The sequence below is a fragment of the Chiloscyllium plagiosum genome, unplaced genomic scaffold, assembly GCF_037043375.1.
Source record: "Chiloscyllium plagiosum isolate Xiang-an unplaced genomic scaffold, Cpla_swu_hap1 HiC_scaffold_8, whole genome shotgun sequence".
In the NCBI taxonomy this organism is placed as follows: Eukaryota; Metazoa; Chordata; class Chondrichthyes; order Orectolobiformes; family Hemiscylliidae; genus Chiloscyllium; species Chiloscyllium plagiosum.
In genome coordinates this window covers 100,102,342-100,124,901 of record NW_028270146.1, presented here as the reverse complement: position 1 = coordinate 100,124,901, position 22,560 = coordinate 100,102,342, and the positions used below count along the sequence as shown (strand labels likewise).

At 42.0% G+C, this 22,560-nt stretch overlaps 1 protein-coding gene across 1 annotated transcript in view; it reads left to right on the top strand.

Moving 5' to 3' along the window:
• The first annotated feature begins 13,705 nt into the window (after positions 1–13,705).
• Positions 13,706–22,560, top strand: part of sptbn5 (spectrin, beta, non-erythrocytic 5) — a 247,248-nt gene continuing 238,393 nt past the window's right edge. The window contains exon 1 of the mRNA XM_087990163.1: positions 13,706–13,868. Coding sequence (XP_087846289.1) covers positions 13,707–13,868 — 162 coding nt within the window. The 5' untranslated portion in view covers position 13,706. The remainder of the gene's footprint in view (positions 13,869–22,560) is intronic.

Below are 22,560 nucleotides of genomic sequence, written 5' to 3'. Positions count from 1 at the left end.
ATCAAATAAGCTGTTATTATTTTGAACAGCAGAGCAGGTTAGAATGGCCAAATAGCTGTCTCCTGCTCCAAATTTGTGTGCTAATTTCCTGCTTCTAATCTGTCTCCACTACACTTTCAAGCAGTGTATTTGAGACCATGCCTATTCTGAGAAACAGCAGCTAATAATCACCGAACTGCTATCAAATCACTGTGTGATTTGAATTGTGGGGCACACGCACATAAAAACTCAACACCCCCATCACAAATCCAGCAATGGAGGCCCCGGTTTTTGTTTTTCCCTCAAAACAGTGGACAGCACTTAAGTGAATGTACGCAAAGCATAGGCAATGCTGCTGCCTGCTGCATAGGTGAAAGATGAGGGGCCATCCAAAATGCCATTGTGGCTGAGAGTCCCAGACCGTGGAATGCAGCGCACCAATCTGTCCATTAAGATCTACTAGGAGAAGGCACCTTGTTTTCTACTGGGTATTTCAGGAGGCCGTTGATAGATAAATTATACGGTTATAAGGTTTTCCTTTTTGTTAACTCACGGGATGTGGGTGTGGTTGGCTGGCCAGCATTTATTGCCTGTCTCTAGTTGCACTTGAGGAAGTGATGGTGAACTGCCTTCATTAGCCATTGCAGTGTATATGCTGTAGGTAGACTTCGGAGGCCATTCCAAGATTTGACCATGTGATAGTGAAGGAATGGTAATATATTTCCAAGTAAGGTTGGTGAGTGGCTTGGAAGGCAACTTGCAGGTGATGTGTTTCCATGTATCTGCAGCCCTTGTTCTTCTAGATGGAAGTAATTGTCAGTTTGGAAGATGCTGTCAAAGGATCTTTGGTGAATTTCTGCAGTGCATCTTGTAGAGAGTACACACTCCTACTACTGAGTGTCGGTGGTGGAGGGAGTGGATGTTTGTGGATGCGGTGCCAATCAAGTGGACTACTTTGTCCTGGATGATGTCAAGCTTCTTGTGTTGTTAGAGCTGCACTCATCCAGGGAGGTGAGGAGTATTCCATCACACTCCTGACTTGTGACTTGTAGATGATGGACAGACTTGGGGAGTCGGGAGGTGAGTTACTTGCTGCAATATTCCTAGCCTGTGACCTGCTCTTGTAGCCACTGTGTTCATGTGGTGAGTCCAGTTGACAGTTGATCGTGGGAAATTCAGAAATGGTCACACCATTGAATGTCAAGGGGTGGTGATTACATTGTCTGTTGTTGTGTGGCATGAATGTTATTTGCCATTTGTCACCCAAAACCTGGATTTTGTTGCATTTGAACATGGACTGCTTCAGTATCTGAGGATTTATGAATGGTGCTGAACATTATGCAGTCATCGGTGAACATCTCCACCTCTGACGTTACGATAGAAGGAAAGTCATTGATGAAGCAGCTGAAGGTGGTTGGGCCGAGGACACTATCCTGAGGAACACCTGCAGTCATGTTCTGGAGCTGAGATGACTGACTTCCAACAAGCACAACCATCTTCCTGTGTGCCTGGTACAACTCCAACTAGTTTTGCTAGGGCTCCTTGATGCCACATTTGGTTAAATGCAGTTAAATGCAATATAAAAGGCAGACACTCTCACCTCACCTCTGGAATTCATCTCTTTTGTCCATCTTTGAACCAAGGCAGCAATGAGGTCAGGAGCTGAGTGCCCTGGTGGAACTTGATAGCACTGTTGATAACACCTCCCATTTTACTAATAATTGAGAGTAGACTAATGTGGCAGCAAATGACTGTGTTGGATTTGTTTTGTAGTTTTCCACATTGTCAGGTAAATGCCAATGGTCTAATTGTTTTGGAACAGCTTGGCTAGGGAGGCACAAGTGATAACCTGCTGCCTTGTGACAAATGGGCAATTAAACTGCCTGCAGAAAGAATGTCCTGAAACAAACTGGTTAATTGCAGGGCATGCTACTTAAACCAAGAGCTCACACTGAACAGGGAGCTACTTCTGATAAGAAGGCGAGCTGCAGACTTGATATCCCCAGAAGTGTAATCATTTTTGGGGATGAAAGAATCAAAAAGCTCATTATTATGTCATAACACAAACTTGAAAGAGAGAGAGTTGTCTAAGAATCCAACATACGAATAATTCAGCAGCAGAACTTCAAAGCACAAGGACTGAACCCTGGACACTTCAGGGGACAGACATTGTTGGTTAGAATCATTGCTAAATTCCACCATTAATTAGGTAATAGTCGAGTTGAGTTGTGAGGCTTAGCTTGCTTACTTTGAAGGGTCTTATTTTCATTGCTACCTGCATTAAAGTTTCAACCATTGTTTCAGTATTTGATTGTCTGAGATTTCTTAATAAGTAGCTAAATTAAAGGTGGCTTGTGACGCTTTATCCACAACAATACTCCTAACCAGTATTGCACAGGCTGTTGTGCTCGTTGATTTTAGTGCTTATGTTTGACACATCTCTTACCTTCCTCAGAGTAGATTCAATTTCTTAGTGACTTGTATGGATGCATTTTGGTCTCAGAGTAACCTGTCCTCTTTGCATGATTATGGTGGCACCATATAGCCTCAACCTTATTTTTGAGGACTTAATTTCAGATCTCCATGTTGAGCCACTTTGCATAAGTTTGTGAAGATCATTGTATGATACACTGGTGCTTGTCTGACACTTTATATTGACTTGATGTTCTCCATCCATTGTTATCATTCTAACAGTCACAAACTACTCATCACCCATCAACTTGACTGAGCTAATGTAGAGTAGATTTGTCAGAAGCTTCAGCTGAAAAACTGCCAGTTCTGCTTCATATCACCTTTTCATTTTGACTGAAGCTGGGAAGCAGCTAATTTATTTCAGCTGCACCCTGCCTCTTTGTTCTTTTCCAGCATTTTTCTTTCAGTTGTGTGTAGGGACTTTCACAGCTCTACACGTGTGTCTCTTTCGGGAGCTACATGCCTCAGCTTTTCAACAATTCAACTCTACTCCATTTCTGACCATGTTATGAGCTCTCAAGATAACATTCAAGCCTGCACTGTGACTTATTAAAACCGGCTGCAAGGTAGACATGGCCATCGGTGCTTCATGGTAGAGGTCACTGAATACAGCACGTCAGGAAGCACATGGATACAATGATCTCTATCCTCCTATAACTCTACTTTCTTGATCATCCCCTAACTTCCTTCATTGCCACATTCTCAACACTTTCTTTAACTGTCTAGAATTAATTTCCTAAAAGATGAGTGACGGATAGATTTAATGCACTGCTTACATCCTATCTCTTTGACTAAACTTTTGGTCGCTTTTCCTAAGCCTTACATTGGTTAGATATAATTTTTTTCTTTAATAACAACAAACCTTTGAAGTGCTATGGGATATTTCAATATCATTAAAGGTTATTTGAATTTCTCATCCATTGCTCACAATTTCCCTAGCCCAAATTGACTTTCCTGTCTCCATTTTCTGAGTTCGGAGAGTGGAAATAATGCATTACTGGAAGTTAAGTGGTAAACCCGGGCTGAAAAACTATTGCATGCAGATGAACGGAGATATTATCAGGTTGAGAGATGAAATTAAGGTTAATTATTTGAGTAATTTCTAAGCCTTAGTCTTTGCCCTCTTGTTTAGGGAGTGTCGCTTCCTCCCTCCCACCCCCTGTCTCGGTACATTCATTTCTCTGCCATTTCAGATCTGATTTGTGGCTTTTAACCGTGCTGTGGGTCAGGTGCCTGGCAAGGAGGAGTGTAAATACCTTTGAGTTATTATCAGAGGTCACAGGAAGAAAATGAAAGTCATCTCAGGGACTGGAGTAGATTAAGAAAGGAACTTGACCTAAATCTTTGTGCGTGAGGGAGAGCTGGTGCAGCTCATTCTTATATACTCAGAGATTTGGCAACACCGATCATTACTGTTGGAAGATTCAACAAGAACAGGTAAGGAGTCATCGGAATGTGTACCTCTGAAACTTTTGCATTTGCTTCAGGTAATTTGAAATTGTTATTGGTCAATTTTCGCAGTTTTAAAAAAAAAATACATATGCCTAAATAAACTGAGATAAATCAAATTTTAATTCGGAGCATAAAGATTGTGTTCCATTTCGTAAACTTTGAACAGAGGCGGTTTCTACTTTCGGAAAGTAAGAAGGAATCTTGGATCCCAAGCTGTGATTGACCTGACCCAGAATCTTTTTGAATTTTAAGCAACCTTCATATGCTGTATGGTAGGAAAGCTTTCACCATGACTGACAATCCATTAACGTTGGCCCAACATTGATTTGTACCTCTGTCATCCCCTATATTTATCAGCTCAGTGGGGGTCAGTTTAGCTCAGTTGGCTGGATGGTTGGTTTTGTGAAGCAATGTGAAGCCAACATTGTGGGCTCAATCCCGGCATCAGCTGAGAATACCATAAACTTTTCTGCTTGCCTGAGGTGTGGTGACCCTCAGTATAAATCACCACCAGTCGTGGCTCTCTAATAAGACTGGCAAGACTACGGCAACTTAGAACATAGAACAATACAGCGCAGAACAGGCCCTTCGGCCCTCAATGTTGCCTCCTCGTACAAGCTGACGTCATCATCCTAGGAAAAAGACTTTCAATGTCTACTCTGTCTAATCCACTGATCATCTTGGCTTGATTTATTGGCTCAATGGATAGCAGTCTCTCTCTCTCGCCCATAATTGGGAGGTTGTATGGTCAGGTCTCACTTCTGAAACACCTATAAAGCAAAATCTATGTTGATTGGAATACTGATGGAACGCTGCATTTTCTTTTGGATCAAATATTAGATTGAGGTCCTGTTGGTGCTATCAGTCAAACATAAAATGGTGCTCTTTGAGGAAGAGCAATGAAATGATCCCCTCTGACCTAAATAATATTGATCTTAAAGTAATATCATTAAAACAGCCTTTCTGATTGTTGTAATTTGTAATGCAGTTGGAGCTGCAGTTCCTATATTACAACATTGACAAAACTCCATACTTCATTGACTGTAAAGTATTTTGGGGTGCCCTGGGATTGTGAAAGACACTGTATGACAGCAAGAAATTAATGATTTTGCCATCTTTCAACCTTTTACAATCTTTGTCATTTAAATCTGCAAAAGACTGGTTAGAAACATAAGTGATACATAGACTATGAAGCAAATAACTTAATTAACACAGAACTGAAGCTTTCTGAGTTAATAATCATATCACCATTATCTCACATAGGGAATCAGTAATTCATCCAAAACAGTAATGCAAGGCTACCAAGACTCAGTATGTATTTTACAGAAAAGAACACACACGAATGAATTCATGATCTGACGAGAAAAAAAAAACTTTAAATCAAAATACCTAAATCTAAAATGCATCATATCCTAGAAGATGTTCGTCTTCCCCCTAATTGTCACCATTATTTTCCCTTGTCACTCTTGTACATTGGTGATGGAAGTATATGGTCATGTTATATGACACTGTGTTTCTTGCTGTCTGTGCTGTCTGACCAGCAAGGAGTCAAACTGACTCTTGTTGAATGTATATTTACCAGCTAGTGAGACCCTGTTCATGTTGGATAGGAGGTGAGTGGCTTGTCATAAAGACATACAGCCTGGAAACAGACTTTTCAGACCAACCAGTTCATGCTGATCATAACCCCAAACTAATCTAGCCCCACCTTCCTGTGCTTGGCCCATATCCCTCCGAACATTTCTCATTCATGTACTTATCCAAATGTCTTTTAGATGTAACTGTATCTACATCAACCACTTCCTCTGGAAGTTCTTACAAGCCACTCTGTTTTTAAAAAAAAAGTTGTCCCTCGTATCTTTTTTTTAAAATCTTTCTCCCGTCCCCTTAAAAATATGCCCCCTAGTCCTGAAATCCCTCACCCTAGGGAAAAGACACCTGCAGTTCACCTTATCTATGCCCCTCATGATTTTATAAACTTTTATAAGGTCACCCCTCAATCTCCTACGCTCCAGTGGGAAAAGTCCCAGTCTAACCAGTCTCTCCTTATAACTCAAACCGTCTATTCTGGCAACATCCTGGTAAATCTTTTCTGAACCCTATCCAGCTTAATAATATCCTACCAATGGTCGATGATCAACTGGTGATAATAAATCAGAACCAGTCAACTCTCTGACTATCCAGAAAGTTAATGCCTAAAGCAGGCCAGTCCATCATATTCCAAACCAAGAATGGACCCACTGGGATGGCTTAGAATGAAATTGAAGGGTGAAAATGCCTTGTAATGTTGAAAGGTTCTTTATGCACTGCAGTGTACTTGGAGATATTCTGAGGTCATGAGAGTGCTCTATATCAAAGTCAGTTCTTTCCTTTAGCATGTTTTCAAGCTCACTGCTACAGATACTTTTCAACACAGATGACTTATGTGCTGTATCACACTTACACAGGTTTACAGGGGGTTAGTTTGGTGAAAGGGGAGAAAATGTAATGGGTGGGTACTGTGTTAGTATGACAGATCTATTTGTAGGGCTGATTTTAGCATGAAATCCTGTTCCTAATTGCTGATCATGGATAATTTGACCTTGCCTGGACGAGTGCAGCTCTAGCAATACTTAAGTAGCTAGGCACCATCTGAGACAAAGCAGCCTGCTGAATTAGCACCACATCCACAAACACCCAATCCCTTTACCACCAATACTCAGTTGCAGCAGAGTAATACCGATAAGATGCATTACAGAAATGCACAAAAGCTCCTTAGACAGCATCTTCCAAACCCACAACCACTTCCATCTAGAAGGATAAGGACAGCAGATACATGGGAACTCAATCACATGCAAATTTCCCTCTGAATCACTTACCATCCTGACTTGGAAAACGTCTCTTCAGGTGAGACTGGTTCCAAATCCTGGAATTCCCTCCCTAATAGCACTGTGGGTGTTCCTCATCCCAAGGACTGCAGTGGTTCAAGAAGGCTGCTTACCCTTACCTTCTCCAGGGCAATTAGTGATGGACAATAAATACTGGCCCAAAGTGATGCCCATTTATCCCGAATGAATGAAAAGAAAATCAAGCTCTGATTCTAAGTGATATTCATGGGATGGTCTATAATCACCATACTCGCACTTCCATGGAAGGTGCAAAGTGTGCTGACTGATGCACAGTGATAGAATTCAAGATCACCCAGAGGCAAAGAGAGAGGGCATCCAGTAGAGAGGTCTCCAGATCCAGGTGAAGAAAGTTGAGTAGGAGGAATGTCGTGGACCCATCAGCCTCCTATTCTTCCTGTCCTTTTATGTTGGTGCTGCTCTGTCTGTCCTCCCAAAGGTGACCTCCTGGTGACCCCGATAATGTGTCTAATTAGGGATTAACAGTAAATGCTAGTCTTGTCAACAATATGCGCAACTTTTGACTGAATCTAAAACAAAAATGCCTCGCAGCTCAAGACCTACCTCATCTTGACCACCTCCGGGAGCTGTACAGTCTCCAAGATATCTTGGAAAATCCCAAAATACCAATAACGTGCTCCAGCATCTCTGCACTCACACAATACACACAAGTGAAAGCAGCCAAGGACAGGTGTTTTTACTTGTTTGTCAATTATTGGTCCTTTTAAGGTGAGGGAACAGAAAAAAAGGGAATATAGTTCAGAGATTTAAGAGAAATAAGTTTTCTTTTAGAAATTGACAGACTGATTTGTTTATTCGGTATCTGTTGTAGAAATTGGGATGCACTAATCTGCCAAACAGCTCTGCCTAGCACTCCCTTTTATGACTTACGGTAAAACAGAAGTTTAATCTTTTCAGGAACTGGGTTATTATGAGGCCCAGTCCTGATCAGCTTTGTGAGCAGTTATTTGAGTAGATTTCAGGCCATTTTATTTACTAGCTTCAAAAATGACCAGTTTAAAAAGCAGGTTCTTGGCAAGGTTAGAGGTAGTTCATTCATTAGGTCAGGGGACCAATTCACTGACACATACTTAATAGGCCAATGCTGTGTTACTGACAAATTCTACTTTTGCATAGAGTTGTAATTTTCTGTAGAAATGTTGTAACATTGGGGTGTTCTCTATAGTCCTTCATCTCCCTTCCCCCACCCCTTCCTAATTTATCATTTTGACCTGACATTTGAACATCTCCCTTAAACTCTTATCACAATCCGAAGGACAAGCTGACTACAGATTATCTAGTTCAGATTTATCCATATCCAATCAGCATGCTGTCTCAAACATTAAATGCACGTATAGTGACATTTCAACTATGCGTATGGTATTCTTAACACTAACCTATGGCCAATCTAAGGAAATTGCCAGCTTAAATCACTGATGGCTCATCCACCTCTGCAGTTAAATTGATGTATGTTGGGGAAAGGACAGGAGAGTTAGTTAAAAATGACATCTCTTTCAGAGATGGCACTGGATGCTAGAGGAATCAAGAAAGAGTAGCAGATCAGGACTGAGGGGAGAGATTTTCAGAGACATTGCAGACTGCCATGCTGTAAAATGTGAGGATTCAGCATTTATATCTGCAGTAGAAATTGAACTGTTTAGTTCCTCAAATGAAAGGCGAGCATTTGCATCTTTTGTATGAGGATTTGGCACAGTCTGATGATGCAGTGCTGAATACTCTGAGACTGTGGCCTGGCACAGAGCTCCTAGTTGCTCTGTATGGTAGGATCTCTATTCTTGAGGTTTGGAATAAAGCCTGGCCATCTGATTGGAGTGACCACACTGCCAACTGCAGAGGTGGCTGTTTAAAATGCTCCCCCTCTTTTCTGTGTGACTGACTTTAGTTGCTCTGGGCACATTGGTCGTATTCCCCATCCCTGTAAGGACCGACTCTTGCTAACCCATGCTCTCAGCCCACACCCATAGGCACAGCTTTTGTCCCCTCTACTGAACAAGTTCCAACTCATGCCAATCTAAGCCCCTTGCATCCACCTCCCACCCACCACTCATTGCCCTAAACCTCCCATGAAAGAACACTCAGTATCCCTCTTGGATAGACCTCAGGAGGCATTACTCGGATGAATAAAATAAAGATCTAAATACTTATTATAGGCTTCACTGTATTTAAAAAAACGTATTAATGAAAACCTCTTCAATACATTAAAGTCTCTTCAAGTAATTCATCCCTCAAAAAGACTCCTATTCATAAGTCCACATCAAAGACATCAAATCCTTTAATAATTTTCATGAAATGTCATTAAAGCTGTGACATTACAGACACCCACAATGATAGTAATAGTTTGGGGAAAGTAGTCAAGCATTACAAATGCTATATGGATAGCACTTATGGTTATGCAAATAAACGGCTGTTGAAATTTATTTTAAATTGCAGGCAGGCAATTGTTTTCTTTCCAATTTTTAGATTTTTATCTACTTAAAATAACATGACAGCTTGACAGTTCCATAGACTATATCTGCCTTTTTCAATCATTGTAGGTCTACTTTAAAAAGACTAGCCACTGGCAAGATAAAAGCCCTTGCTCCAGTGAAACTGGAATTAGCACTCAGTTCAAATGGCCTTATTGAGTTTGGGTTTCCCTCCTGTCTGCAGTGCTTTGTCTCCTTTGCCCGACTGGCAACAATGGGATCTGCTTGCAATAAGGGCAGAATCTCTGGGTCTAGGTCCCACTCACCATTTTTAAAGATTGCCATCATCGCAGAGGTGGGACTGAAGACTTGTGATCCAAGCTGTATCATGACATCTAGATACTGTCATCTAACGGCAGTGTGGAAAATTGCTAAAATGTTCTGTTTATGAAGGAGCTAGACAATTCCAATCTGTACAGTTACTGTCCCTTCAGGCCACTCTCAATAGTCAACAAAGTGATTGAGTGTCTCAAAAAGCTAATAAAGCAATAATCTACTCTGTGATGCCCAGTTTGGGTTCCACCAGGCCCACTCAGCTCCTGACCTTACTACAGCCTTAGTTCAACATGGACAAAAGAGCTGAATTCCAGAGGTGAGGTGAGAGTGACTGCCCTTAACATAAAGGCTGCATTTGACCGAGTGTGGCCTCAAGGAGCCCAAGTAAAACTGGAATCAGTGGGAATCAGGGGCAAACTCTCTGTTGGTTGGAATCATACCTGGCGTGTGGAAACATGGTTATAGTTGTTCAAGGTCAGTCATCTCAGCTCCAGGACGTCTCTGCAGGAGTTCCTCAGGGTAGTGTCCTAGGCACAACCATCTTCAGCTGCTTCATCAATGATCTTCCCTCCATCATAAGGTTAGAAGTGAGAATGTTTGCCGATGACTGAACAATGTTCAGCACCATTTGTAACTCCTCAGATACTGAAATGTCTCAAGAGCTGACAGAAACTAGCCATATAAATACTGTGGCTACAAGAGCAGATGAGAGACTGGGAATTTTAGTGGTCAATAACTCATCCGCTGACTTCCCAGAGGCACAAATCAGGAGAGTGACGGAATCCTCGACACTTGTCTGGATGGTTTCAGCTTCAGTAACATTCGAGAATCTCACCACCATCCAGGACAAAGCAGCTCGCTTGATAGGCACCACATCCACAAGCATCCATTCCGTCTTAACAGAAGTGTGTGTGATCTACAAAATGCACTGCAGAAACTTACCAAAGATCTTCAGACAGTACCTTCCAAATTTGTGACCTCTACTACTGTGAAGGACAACAAATACAATTTTGAATAAAGTATATATTTGAAATAAAGAAAGTGTGCTTCTGAACTCTCTCTCCTGATCCCAGTACATAGAACATAGAACACTCAGTACAGGCCTTTTGGCCCTCAATGTTGTGCCGACCTTTTATTCTACTCTAAGATCAAACTAACCTACATACCCTTCATTTCACTGTCATCTATGTGCCTATTCAAGAGTCCCTTAAATGTCCCTAATGGATCTGACTCTACTACCCCTGCTGGCAGTGCCTTTCACGCACCCACCACTATTTGTGTAAAGAACCTAGCTTTGACATCACCCTAAACCTTCGTCCAATCACCTTAAAATTATGTCCCCTCATGATATCCATTTCCACTCTGGAAAGAAATCTCTGGCTATCCACTCTATCTATGCCTCTCATCATCTTGTACACCTCTCCGAAGTCACCTCTCAACCTTCTTCGCTCCAATGAGAAAAGCCCAAGCTCCCTCAACCTTTCTTCATAAGACATGCCCTCAAGTCCAGGCAGCATCCTGTAAATCTCCTCTGCACCCTCTCTAAAGCTTCCACATCCTTCCCATAATGGGGCGACCAGAACTGAATACAATATTCCAAGTGTGGTCTAATCAGGGTTTTATAGAGCTGCAGCATAACTTTGCAGCTCTTAAACTCAATTACCTTGCTGATAAAAGCCAACACACCATACGCCTTCTTAAGTACCCTATCAACTTGGGTGGCAACTTTGAGGGATCTGTGGATGTGGACCCCAAGATCCTCCTCTTTTCCTCCACACCGCCAAGAATCCTACCTTTAACCCTGTATTCTGTATTCAAATTTGACCTTCCAAAATGAATCACTTCACACTTTTCCAGGTTGAACTCCATCTGCCACTTCTCAGCACAGCTCTGCATCCTGTCAATGTCCCATTGCAGCCTACAGCAGCCCTCCATACTATCCACCAATTTTTGTGTCATTGGCAAACTTACTAACTCACACTTTGACTTCCTTATCCAAGGGGCACAAGGAGCAGAAGTCCCAGAATACATCCCTGCGGAACACCACTGGTCACCAAGCTCCAGGCTGAATACTTTCCATCTACTACCACTCTCTGTTTTCTATGGGGTGGCCAATTCTGTATCCAGACAGCCAAATTTCCCTGTATCCCATGCCTCCTTACTTTCTGGATGAGCCTACCATGGGGAACCTGATCAAAAGCCTTGCTAAAATCTATGTACATCACATCCACGGCTCTACCGTCATCAATGTGTTTTGTCACATCCTCCAAGAATTCAATAAGGTTTGTGAGGCAAGGCCTGCCCCCCCTCAAAGACATGCTGACTGTCTCTAATCAAACTGTGCTTTTCCAAATAATTATATGTGCATTTGTGGGATGTGGATATTGTTGGCTTGGTCAACATTCATTGCCCAACCCTAAATGCCCTAGTGGGCTGTTAAAAGTTAACCACATTGCATGTACCAGGTAAGGATGGCAATTTCCTTCCCTAAAGGATATTAGTGAACCAGATGGGCTTTTCCTGACAATTGGCCATGTTTTCATGGTCATCATTAGACTCTTAATTCCAGATTTTTTTTTGTTTGCAATTGAGTCTTCACCATCTGAGGTAGTTGTATTCAATTCCAGGTCCCCAGAACATTAACTGGTTCTCTGAATTATTAGTCTACCAATAACACCACTAGGCCAGTGCCTCCTCAAGACTAGCTCCATGCCTTGGGGTTAATCCCAGTGATAAATGTGGATACTAGACACTGTACTAATGAGAAGATGACAACCCACAAATTACACATCATCTCAGCTTGAAGCTACACCCCTCTTTCTTCACGTCTACCTGCCTAACGGCATTGTTGTTATTCCAGTACCACGTGGACTGCAGAGATTCAAGGAAGTGGCTCATCACTGTTAAAATAGCAGGTGAACCAAGTCTGCATCTCACCGATGGAGTTGATTTGCTGTCACCATTCCCTTTAAGTGTATAGAGAGAGAGAGCGAGAGAGAGACAATGCCAATTGATCTAGTGTGGTAGAGCAGAAGCACTTAATGGTCTAACTAGAGCTGTCTCTTGTAGTTAACAACAAGTAATACATTGTAGCTCGTCACAGGCTACAATGATATGAAACTGTGAGGATGATCAGATGCAACGATCAGCACGTCAGCACAGCAGACGATCAGATGATCAGATCTCTTTCGAGATGCTAAGCTGTTCTGCTCACCAGTTCATGTGAAATTGTCATAGTGTGTGATGCTTTCCTCAGTATTAACTCTTACAGACCCTCACACCCTGAGACAACACTGTTGACACTCAGTCCTTTTGAGTTCATCTTTTGCTTTGTTTGCTCAGGCAGTCTGCATGTTCCTTAACTTGAAGACAGAATACAAATCACTCTGTGCTTTAAGCCTTGAGTTCTGCCAAACTAATCCTTATTGAAAGTGTTTGTGTCAATGAGAAGTTATGACTGGAACAGATTCTGGTTTTCTAACCTTCTAGTTCAATAACTTGCTAAATCACAAGTTATCTGTCTTCTCTTATGAAGTCTAGCACCAAAAGGTGGATTCAATCTGGCTACTGTACCACTTATGGAGCAATGAAGGGAGAAGTAAAGTCATTAGGAGTACTCCCGTTTATGCAGTGGGTTGTTATGATCCACATTTTGTGTTGGAAACATATTCTGAATAGCATCAAAGAGGGCTGATTACTTGAACAGGAGACATTTGCGGTACTGTGGTAAGGAGAATAGCGGACTGGACCTATAGGCTACCTTTTTCAACAGCTGGCACTTCTGCCAATAGCCATACAGCATCCTTCTTTGCTTTGGGGCTGTATGCACTTAATTGCATAAACTCTTAAGTTGTGGTGGTGAAAGGGACAGCATGCAGAATAGTGGCACCAGTTGAACTCCTCCCTATCCCTGAACAGCCGTACTTATGTCTTGTGGAACGCTTGCACATTACTAATACATTAAGATAAACAGGGATTTGAATAAAATGCAAACAAAAGCTGTTACTCTTCTTGTTACTGATTCTTCCTCCTCCTCCTCTCACCAGAATTACCATGTAGAGGAGCCACAATGAACACTGTGTATTCAAAGACCAATAAGCTCTGAAACTTTGTATACTGGCAGGCACACTGCTGTGCTGACGTGCTGATCGTTGCAATGTCACTGCCCCTTCACTGTGTCCTGTCTCCGTCCCACCCGCAGGTCAGGATGGACGAGGAGTTTGAGAAACACCGCATCAAGGAGCTCCAACAGCAGCGGATGCTAGTACAGAAAAAAACCTTCACCAACTGGATAAACCAGATTCTGTCAAAAAACCAGGTGAGCCTAATTCCTGGGGTCCATTAGATCTGGTGAAAGACCAGGCACTATCGATAATTGGGGGAGTTTGGTTATCCTTATACATAAGTCAGAGAAAGTTAACAAAACATTTGAGAAAACAAGTAGCATGTTGACCTCTGTCGCCTAGGGATTGCAACATAACAATAAAGAAGCCATGCTACAGTTGTGTAGGGTTTTGGTGAGACCACACCTAGAGTACTGTGTGCAGTTTGAAATTGAGTGAGAGTATCAAGAAGAAGCATGACCAGCTAGCCCATTTCATAGAACCATAGAACCCGACAGTGTGGAAACAGGCCATTTTGCCCATCTAGTCTACACTGATCCTCCAAAGAGTATCCCACCCTATCCTATGCCTGTAACTCTGCATTTCCCATGGCTACTCCACTTAACTTTCACATCCCTGGGCAGTATGGGAAATTTAGCCTGGCCAATCCACCTAACCTGCACATCTTTGGACTGTGGGAGGAAACTGGAGCACCCAGAGAAACCCACACAAACTCCACAGAGGCAATCACCCACAAGGCTGGAATTGAACCTGGTCCGTGGCATTGTGAGGTAGCAGTGCTACCAGTGCCACCCAAAACACCACGGTTGTTGAAGATTACAATTTATCTTCTCCCTCCATTACATCTTGCCCACTATCCCCACATCCTGATTGAAAGAATGGTAGGTTTGTCTCTGAGAGAGTGCAATAATTTCACTCAAATAATCACTGGGATGAGGAGACATTGGGTTTATGATATCTAATATTTGCAAGAATGAAATTGGAATCATTGAAAAGAATTAACAGAGTTGATGCTGAGAGGTTGTTTGTCCACCTCTTGTTGCAGAGTACAGCGCTAGAGGTCATAGTTTCAAGATCAGGGGTCAGGCCCATTTAGGATAGAGGTGAGAATTTTGGCAGCAAATCTTTGGAATTCACTAAACCAGTTGTTCAGTTATTCAAAATCAAGGTTAATGGAATTTTAGTTTATCGTGGAATCGAGGGTTTGGGAAGGAGTAGCTGAGAAGTAGAATAACAAGCTTACTACTCTAGTTTCTGTTTATTATACTCTGACAATATCCTGAAAAAGCAGCAAATCCATTGGTAGTTGTAGGGGATTGAGTGTAGTTGGGGGTAGGGGGGCATGATGTGTGTATATGTGTGGAACTGGGGAAGTGGTTGGATTTAATACAGCATGTCTAAATATGGTTTTTCTTGTCCATTCATGGGATGAGGGTGTCACTGGCTGGGTCAGCACTTATTGCCCATCCATAATTCAGAGTCAATCACACTTCTGTGGGTCTGGAGTCGCATGTAAGCCAGACGAGGTAAGGATGGCAGTTTCCTTCCCTAAAGGACATTAGTGAATCAATTGAGTTTTTCCTGACAGTTTGGATTCATGGTCATCATTAGCCTCTTAATTCTAGATATTTACTGAATTCAAATTCTACCATCACCCATGGCGGATTTCGAACCTTGGTCCCCAGAACATTACTCAGTTCTCTGATTCAACAATCCAGCGATAATACTAGTAGGCCATCGCTACCTGCTCTACTTGACGTGTCAAGCCTGCAGGGGAAGGGAATTTGGGATGTAGTGGGATCGAAACAGAAAGTGCTGGGGAAACTCAGCAGACCTGGCAGCATCTGTGGAGAGAGAAAGAGAGTTAACGTTTCAGAACTTTAACTCTTGTTGTTTTATGTTGCTATTTAATGGAAGTTTGCAAGTTCATCGAATACAAGGATCAGTCTAGACACTGAGTTCAATGGAGAGTATGGTTCAGAGGATCTAAATGGAAAAATGGATCAATTTTGCATCTAATTTCCACCCTGCTCTTACTTTCACCTGCTCTGTCCCTGACTCCTCCCTTTCTTTCCTTGACAACTCTCTTTCAATTCCTGAAGAAGGGCTTATGCCCAAAACGTCGATTCTCCTGCTCCTTGGATGCTGCCTGACCTGCTGCGCTTTTCCAGCAACACATTTTTCAACTCTCTTTCAATTCCTAGCCATCAATGTTCACTACAAATCCATTGGTTCCCACAGTTATCTTGACTTTACATCCTCACACCTTGCTTCCTGTAAAGTAGAGACTCCATTCTTCTAGTTCCTCCATCTCCATATTATCTGTTCCAATGATGTCAGCTTCAACAAGGGGTCCTTTGAAACGTTCACCTTCTTTCTGAACTGAGGATTCTCCAGCGCCGTAGTTGATAGGTCCCTTAGGCCTTCTCTGATGCATCTCCTGTACTTCTGCCCTCACCTCCTCTCTTCCCTCCTCCAATAGCGAGAATGTCCCCTTTGTCCTCACCTACCATCCCACCATCATCCATATCCAGAAGATCATTAGCCACCATTTCTCCAGTGGGGTACCACTACCAGACACATTTTCCCCTCCCTTCCCTTGTCACAAACCCTTTCCTCCGCGACACCCTAGCCCACTCTTCCTTCACATCCAGCACCGCCCCATACCCCCACGGCACCTTCAGAAAATGTAACATTTGCTCTTTTACTTCCTCCCTCCTCACCATCCAAGGTCCCAGAGAAACCTTCTAGATGATCCGCGTAAATACCTGTACTTCACTCAATCCAATGTACTGTATTCACTGCTGATAATGCAGTCTCCTCTACATTCGGGTGATGTAACGCAGACTAGGGGATCACTATGCAGAACACCTAAGTTCTATTTGCAAAAATGGTCCTGAGCCTCCTGTTACCCGCCATTTCAACACACCACCCTGTTCCTTGGCCAACATCTCTATCTCAGGCTTGCTGCAGTGTTCAATAATTTAAGGTCCTGAGTACCTTCTCCCATGTCCTTACCCGAACCCTCATACACCAGGCTTTGTCATCACATGGGCTGCTACCATAAACAACCCATTCTCAGTTCCTAGACTGGCTATTACCCATTCCTTTGTCTGTCCAACTGTTATTGTCCCTTGGCCTCCAGTGTGTTCTGCCATCCCTCCCTCCCAACGCAACCCCCCCCCCCCGCCACCTTCAGCGTATTAACCAACCGTTTCCCAGCCACAATCAATTCTGACGAAAGGTCACTGGACCCAAAACATTAACTGTAGTTTCTCTTTCCATAGATGCTGCCTGACCTGCTGAGTTTCTCCAGCAGTTTTTGTTTCTGTTTCTGATTTCCAGCATCCACAGTCCTTTGATTTTTATTTTGACAGGGTCAGTCTAGTCACTGGGCTCATTGGGCAAAGGATAAAATTTGGGAAGGTTTGGAAAATCAACGAGTAGAATCAAGGTTCAAAGAAAGATGTTAATGCAGGTAATGATAAACGGACATGACAGGAAGAGATAGAGTGTAAGAATGTGAGAATTCACCATTAGAAAAGATTAAAATTTACAAAGATAGTAAAAGGATATAGGTAAGGGACTTGTAAATGAAGTATTTGGAATACTGAGAGTGCGAATAGAAATAAACAAGTACAATCTACTAGCCAACTGGAGACATTGCCATAGGAAGATTTGGATTGGGACCTGACTTTTGAAAGGTAGTCGATTTTTAGGAAGGAGAAGTACATAGAAAAAAAGGTGGAGAGTTTAGATTACTTACAGTGTGGAAACAGGCCCTTCAGCCCAACAAGTCCACACCAACCCACCCAGACCCATTCCCCTACATTTACCCCTTCAGTTAACACTACGGGCAATTTATCATGGCCAATTCACCTAACCTGCACATTTTGGACTGTGGGAGGAAAACGGAGCACCCAGAGGAAACCCACGCAGACACGGGGAGAATGTGCAAACTCTACACAGTCAGTCGCCTGAGGCAGGAATTGAACCTGGGTCTCTGGCACTGTGAGGCAGCAGTGCTAACCACTTTGCCGTGTTTTTGTCAATTAATGATAGCATCTACACAATCGGAAGGAGTGATGCGAGTCCAAAAAAAACACCAAAATGTGGAAACAGTTTAGGCAGAAGTGAGAAATATTAAAGACAAGAAGTCACTGTGGGAGTGGTGTACAAGCCCTTTATCAGTAAGCACATGATGGGGTGGGGCAAAAAGGAAGGAAAATTGAGAGCTTGTCAGAGATCATGCATCAATCATGAGATATTTTGCATATTATTGATTGGAAAAGTCTGAAGGGCAAAGGTGGCTTAGATAAGTTTATGGAATGTTTTCAAGATAGTGTCTGAGAATGCTACTTTCTGGATCCAACTGGGGAGCAAACCAAGTACTGTGCAATGAGATAGGATTAATCAATGATCTCATATGAAAGCAACGTAAATAGCAGCGATCACAACATGATTAAATTTTACATTCTGTTTGAGGGAGAGTGGAATAGGTCTAGATTTTTAAAAAAACTTAAATAACAGTAATTATGAGGGCATGAAAGTGGAGCTGACTAAAATGAATTGGCAAATTATGTTAAGGCTTAGGACAGTGTAGAATGCAGTGACAGACATTTAAATATTATTTCAGAATATACAGATATATTTCAGCAAGCAAGAAAAATTCCAAAAAGCAGACATTGTCTATGGTTAATGAGAAATGTTAAACACCGCATCAGACTTTTATAAAAAAAAGTATACACCTGTTCAAAGACAGGTGGCAGGTCAGAAGATTGAACTGAATTTTTAAAAAACTGCAAAAAATGAACAAAAATGAATAAAGAGAGTAAAATTTAGAGTAGGAGAGAAAGCTAGTTAGAATTCTGAAAACACAGTAAGAGTTTCTTAAATATTTAAAGAAGAAAAGAATTAACAACTGAATGTTGTTCCTTTGGAAATAAGACTGAATAATTAAAAATGGAAAAAAAGGAGATGGAGGATGAATTGGAGAGGGATTTGCCTCGCTCATCACTACCGAGGATGCAAGTAACAGTCCAGAAGCAGCAATAAATCAGGAAATGGGAGGGAGTGAGTGAGGACCTCAGGAAAACTACAACCACCAGAGAAGTGGTACAGAGTAGTTTGTTGGAACTGTGGGCTGACAAGTGCTTGGATCCAGATGGATCTCATCTTAGGGCCTTAAACTAAGTAGCTAGTGAGATAATTGATGCATTGGTTTGGATTACCTTGATGTGGGACAGTCTCGGGAGTTATTTGAGGAGGTAATCTGTTGTGGATAAAGAGTCCTGTACTTAGATTTCCAAAACGAATTTGAAAAAGTGCCATGTTGAAGGTTATTTTGGAAAATAAAAGCTCATGGTGTTGGGGTAACGTATTGGGGTAACGAATAGAAGATTGGCTGGCTAACATAAAGAAGAGATCAGGTGCAAATTCGTTTTTGTCAGGTTGTAGAATGCAATATTATTCAAGAAAGGAGCAAGCGAGAAAGCAGGAGACTACAGGTCAGTTAGCCTAACCTCTGGTGGGAAAACTATTGGAAGAAATTCTGAGGTACAGAATTAATCTGCATTTGGAGAGGCAGGGGTTAATCAAGCTCACCTAGTTGAGCACTTTGATGAGGGAACAGGGCAGATTGTTCAAATAGATGAGCAATTTGACTTTAGGAAGGTATCAAAAAAGTGCAAGACAAGGCATGTTAAGATGGAAGTTTATGGAATTAAGGCAAAAGTGAATACAAATTGGGTACAACAGCTGTTTGTTGTTTGTCATTTGTACAAACAATTTGGATGAGAATATAAGAAGCATGATTAGTAAGTTTGCAGAAAACACCAAAAGTGTTGGTATAATAAACAGTGAAGAAGGTTATCTAAGATTACAATGGTACCTTGATCAGCTTGGCCAGTGGGCTGAGGAGTGGCCGATGGAGTTAATTTAGATTAATGCGAGGTGTTGCACTTTGGTAAGACAAATCAGGGCAGGACTTATGCAATTAATAGTAGGGCACTATGAGTGTTGCCCAACAGAGAGACCTAGGGGTTCAGGTACTTAGTGCCTTGAAAGTGGCCAGTTACAGCAAAGAATTAGTAAAACTAATGGAATATGAGTTGAATTTAATGCAGAGATAGGCATGTCATGCTTCAGTTATTACAAGGCATTGATGAGAGTGTATCTGGAGTACTGCGTACAGTATCAGTCTTTATTTATGAAGGATGTAAATGTGTTGGAAGCAGATCAGAGAAGGTTTACTAGACTAATACTTGAAATAGGTAGGTTGTCTTATTAAAAAAAAGGCCAGGTATAGAATTTAAGGCGGCTACAGGTGACTTGATTGAAACATACAATGTCTTGACAGGTCTTGGAAGTGAAAAGGATGTTGCTGTTATAGGATAAGCAAGAGCTAGGGATCACTATTTAAAAAGTTAAGGTGTTGCCCATTTAAAACTGAGATTAGATAAATTATTTTCTCTGTGTGATGAATCTTTGCAATTCTCTCCCTGAAGTGGTAGTGGAAGCAGCGTCTTTGATATTTGCAAGTCTGAGTTCCATAAATTCCCTCCAGTAAGTGGGATAGCTGAGAGTGGAGATGTGATTTGAGGTTACAATCAGATCGGCCCCGATCTTACTAAAAGGAGGAGCAGGCTGGTAGGGTTGAACGGCCTATTCCTGCTCCTGATTGATGTGAAAGGGAAGGGTCAAAGGTCAGGTTCAGTCCAGTCACTTGGACTGCGGAGAATATGGGTCAGAGAACAGTTTCAGTCCCCATTGAATGTTTCAGATGTCATGTAGTGACGTGGATGTGTAGATGAAATGGTCCAGCAGCTTTGTAAATGTGCCATCAAGCAGTGATAAGTCTCAGTTTTATATCCAGATAAAGCATGAATCAGCAGCAGTTGTATTTGATAAAACAATATGACAGAAAAGTATGTGGTTTCAGAATGATACGGGGGAATACCTGAAGAGGAGCAGACTGAATCCCGTGGTTCTGTGAGCTCAGATGCCAGTTTGAAATCAAGATAGCAGCAGTTAATATTTAAAAACACTATTTTAGTAAATATTAGATTTGGAACTCATGGATTCATAGGGCATAGAGAGCATTTGTTTCTTAATAGTGTTTATCGTGTCTCCTTAGCTCTGAGTCAGAAAGCCTCATGCCAGAGACTCATGGTAGGATTAGACTTGAACAATTGACACAGTACACTGTATAAGGCTAAGGCCATGTGCTGGAAAATGGGATGAGAAAAGATAGATGTCTGATGACCGATGTGGACGTACTTGGCCTCTTTCCATGCTACAAAAACACTGACTTTAGACAGATGCTGCAGTGCCATATCAAGGGGTGCTGTACTATTAAAATGTTTTGTCCCAATCTGCTCTTAGCAAAACCCCTGTTTAATTACAGCAGCAATTCCTTATTCATATTGTCCAACCTCTCCCCTGCAATAAAGGCTGTCAATCTAATTGCCTTTGTAATTGTTTACTGTACCTGCTTGTTAGCATTCTCTGATTTATGTTCAAGGACATGTTAATCCCATTGAATATCAATATTCCCCAATCTTGCACCCTGTCAAGGGTCTTCTGCTTTTCCATTCTTCCTACCAAAATAGATAATCTTGCATGTATTCCCACCTCACCCACCACTTGCTTGGCTATTTCACTTGACCATATCCTTTGCTGCACTCTTTGCAATCTTCTTACAGCTTGCTTTCTCACCTAATGGCACCATCAGCAAACCTCAACTATTGCACTCAGTCACCTGATATTAAACCACTGCCAGAGATTGTAAGTAGCTGAGACCCACGCACTGATCTTTGCAGCATCCAGCTAGTTACAGGCTGCCAAGCTGAAAATGAACGTTTTATTCAAAGTCTGTAGTCTTATTTTGTCTCTCTGGCCTGAACTTCAAAGTTGGCTGGTATGAGTCAGCTTTACCCTTTGAGCTGCTCCCAAATGCTGAAAGAACATAGCTGACGAGTAAGCTCCAGAGGCTTATTTAGAGTTGATGTCCCCACGTAGCAGGAATTTGTGGTGGACTGCAGAGATGATGTGACTGATGGTAAGCTTGCTATTCCACCTGTTGTGGAGGTGCTGGTGTTGGTCTGGGGTGGACAAAGTTAAAAATCACACACCAGTATAGTCCAACAGGTATATTTGAAAGTACAAGTTTTTGGAGCGCTGCTCCTACATCAGGTAGCTAGTGGGACATGATACGTAGGACACAGAATTTATAAGGAAAAGATAGATGGCTGTTAAGTCTTTAATCATTTTGAATGGGAATGCAGGTTTCAATTGATTAATATGTAAATCCCAGAATTTCTTTCAAGTCACTACCCTGCAATAACTTAAGGCTTTATCAGTATATTTAAAAAAAGGTGATAGTTCAGACAGTGCATTGAAGGTGTGAGGTTAGAGTCTGGCTGTGTCTCATCCTAGAGTCAGACTGGTTTTATTTCCAAAGTAGTTATTTATAGAATGTCACATTGACTGCCTATAGATTATGTGCTTTTTGAACAAAATAGAATGCAAATACGAATCTTGCAAATTGCAAATTCACCCCATGGACTTATATGTGTATGTGCATGCGTGCGGTGAGGGAGAGAGGGACAGGGAAAGTGTGTGTGTGGGGGTGGGGGTGGGGGGTGCGAGAGAGAGTGAGAGAGAATATGTGTGAGGGAGGGAGAGAGAGAGAGAGAGCGTGTGTGTGTGAGGGAGAGAAAGAATGTGTGTGTGTGTGGGAGAGAGAACATGTGTTCGCTTAAGAGAGCAAGAATGTGTGTGTGCTTGAGAGAGCACGTGCATGAGTGTGACATAGTATATGCCTGTGAGAGGGTGTACACATGAATGTGTGTGTGAGTGAGAGAGAGAGAGCCTGTGTATGAGAGA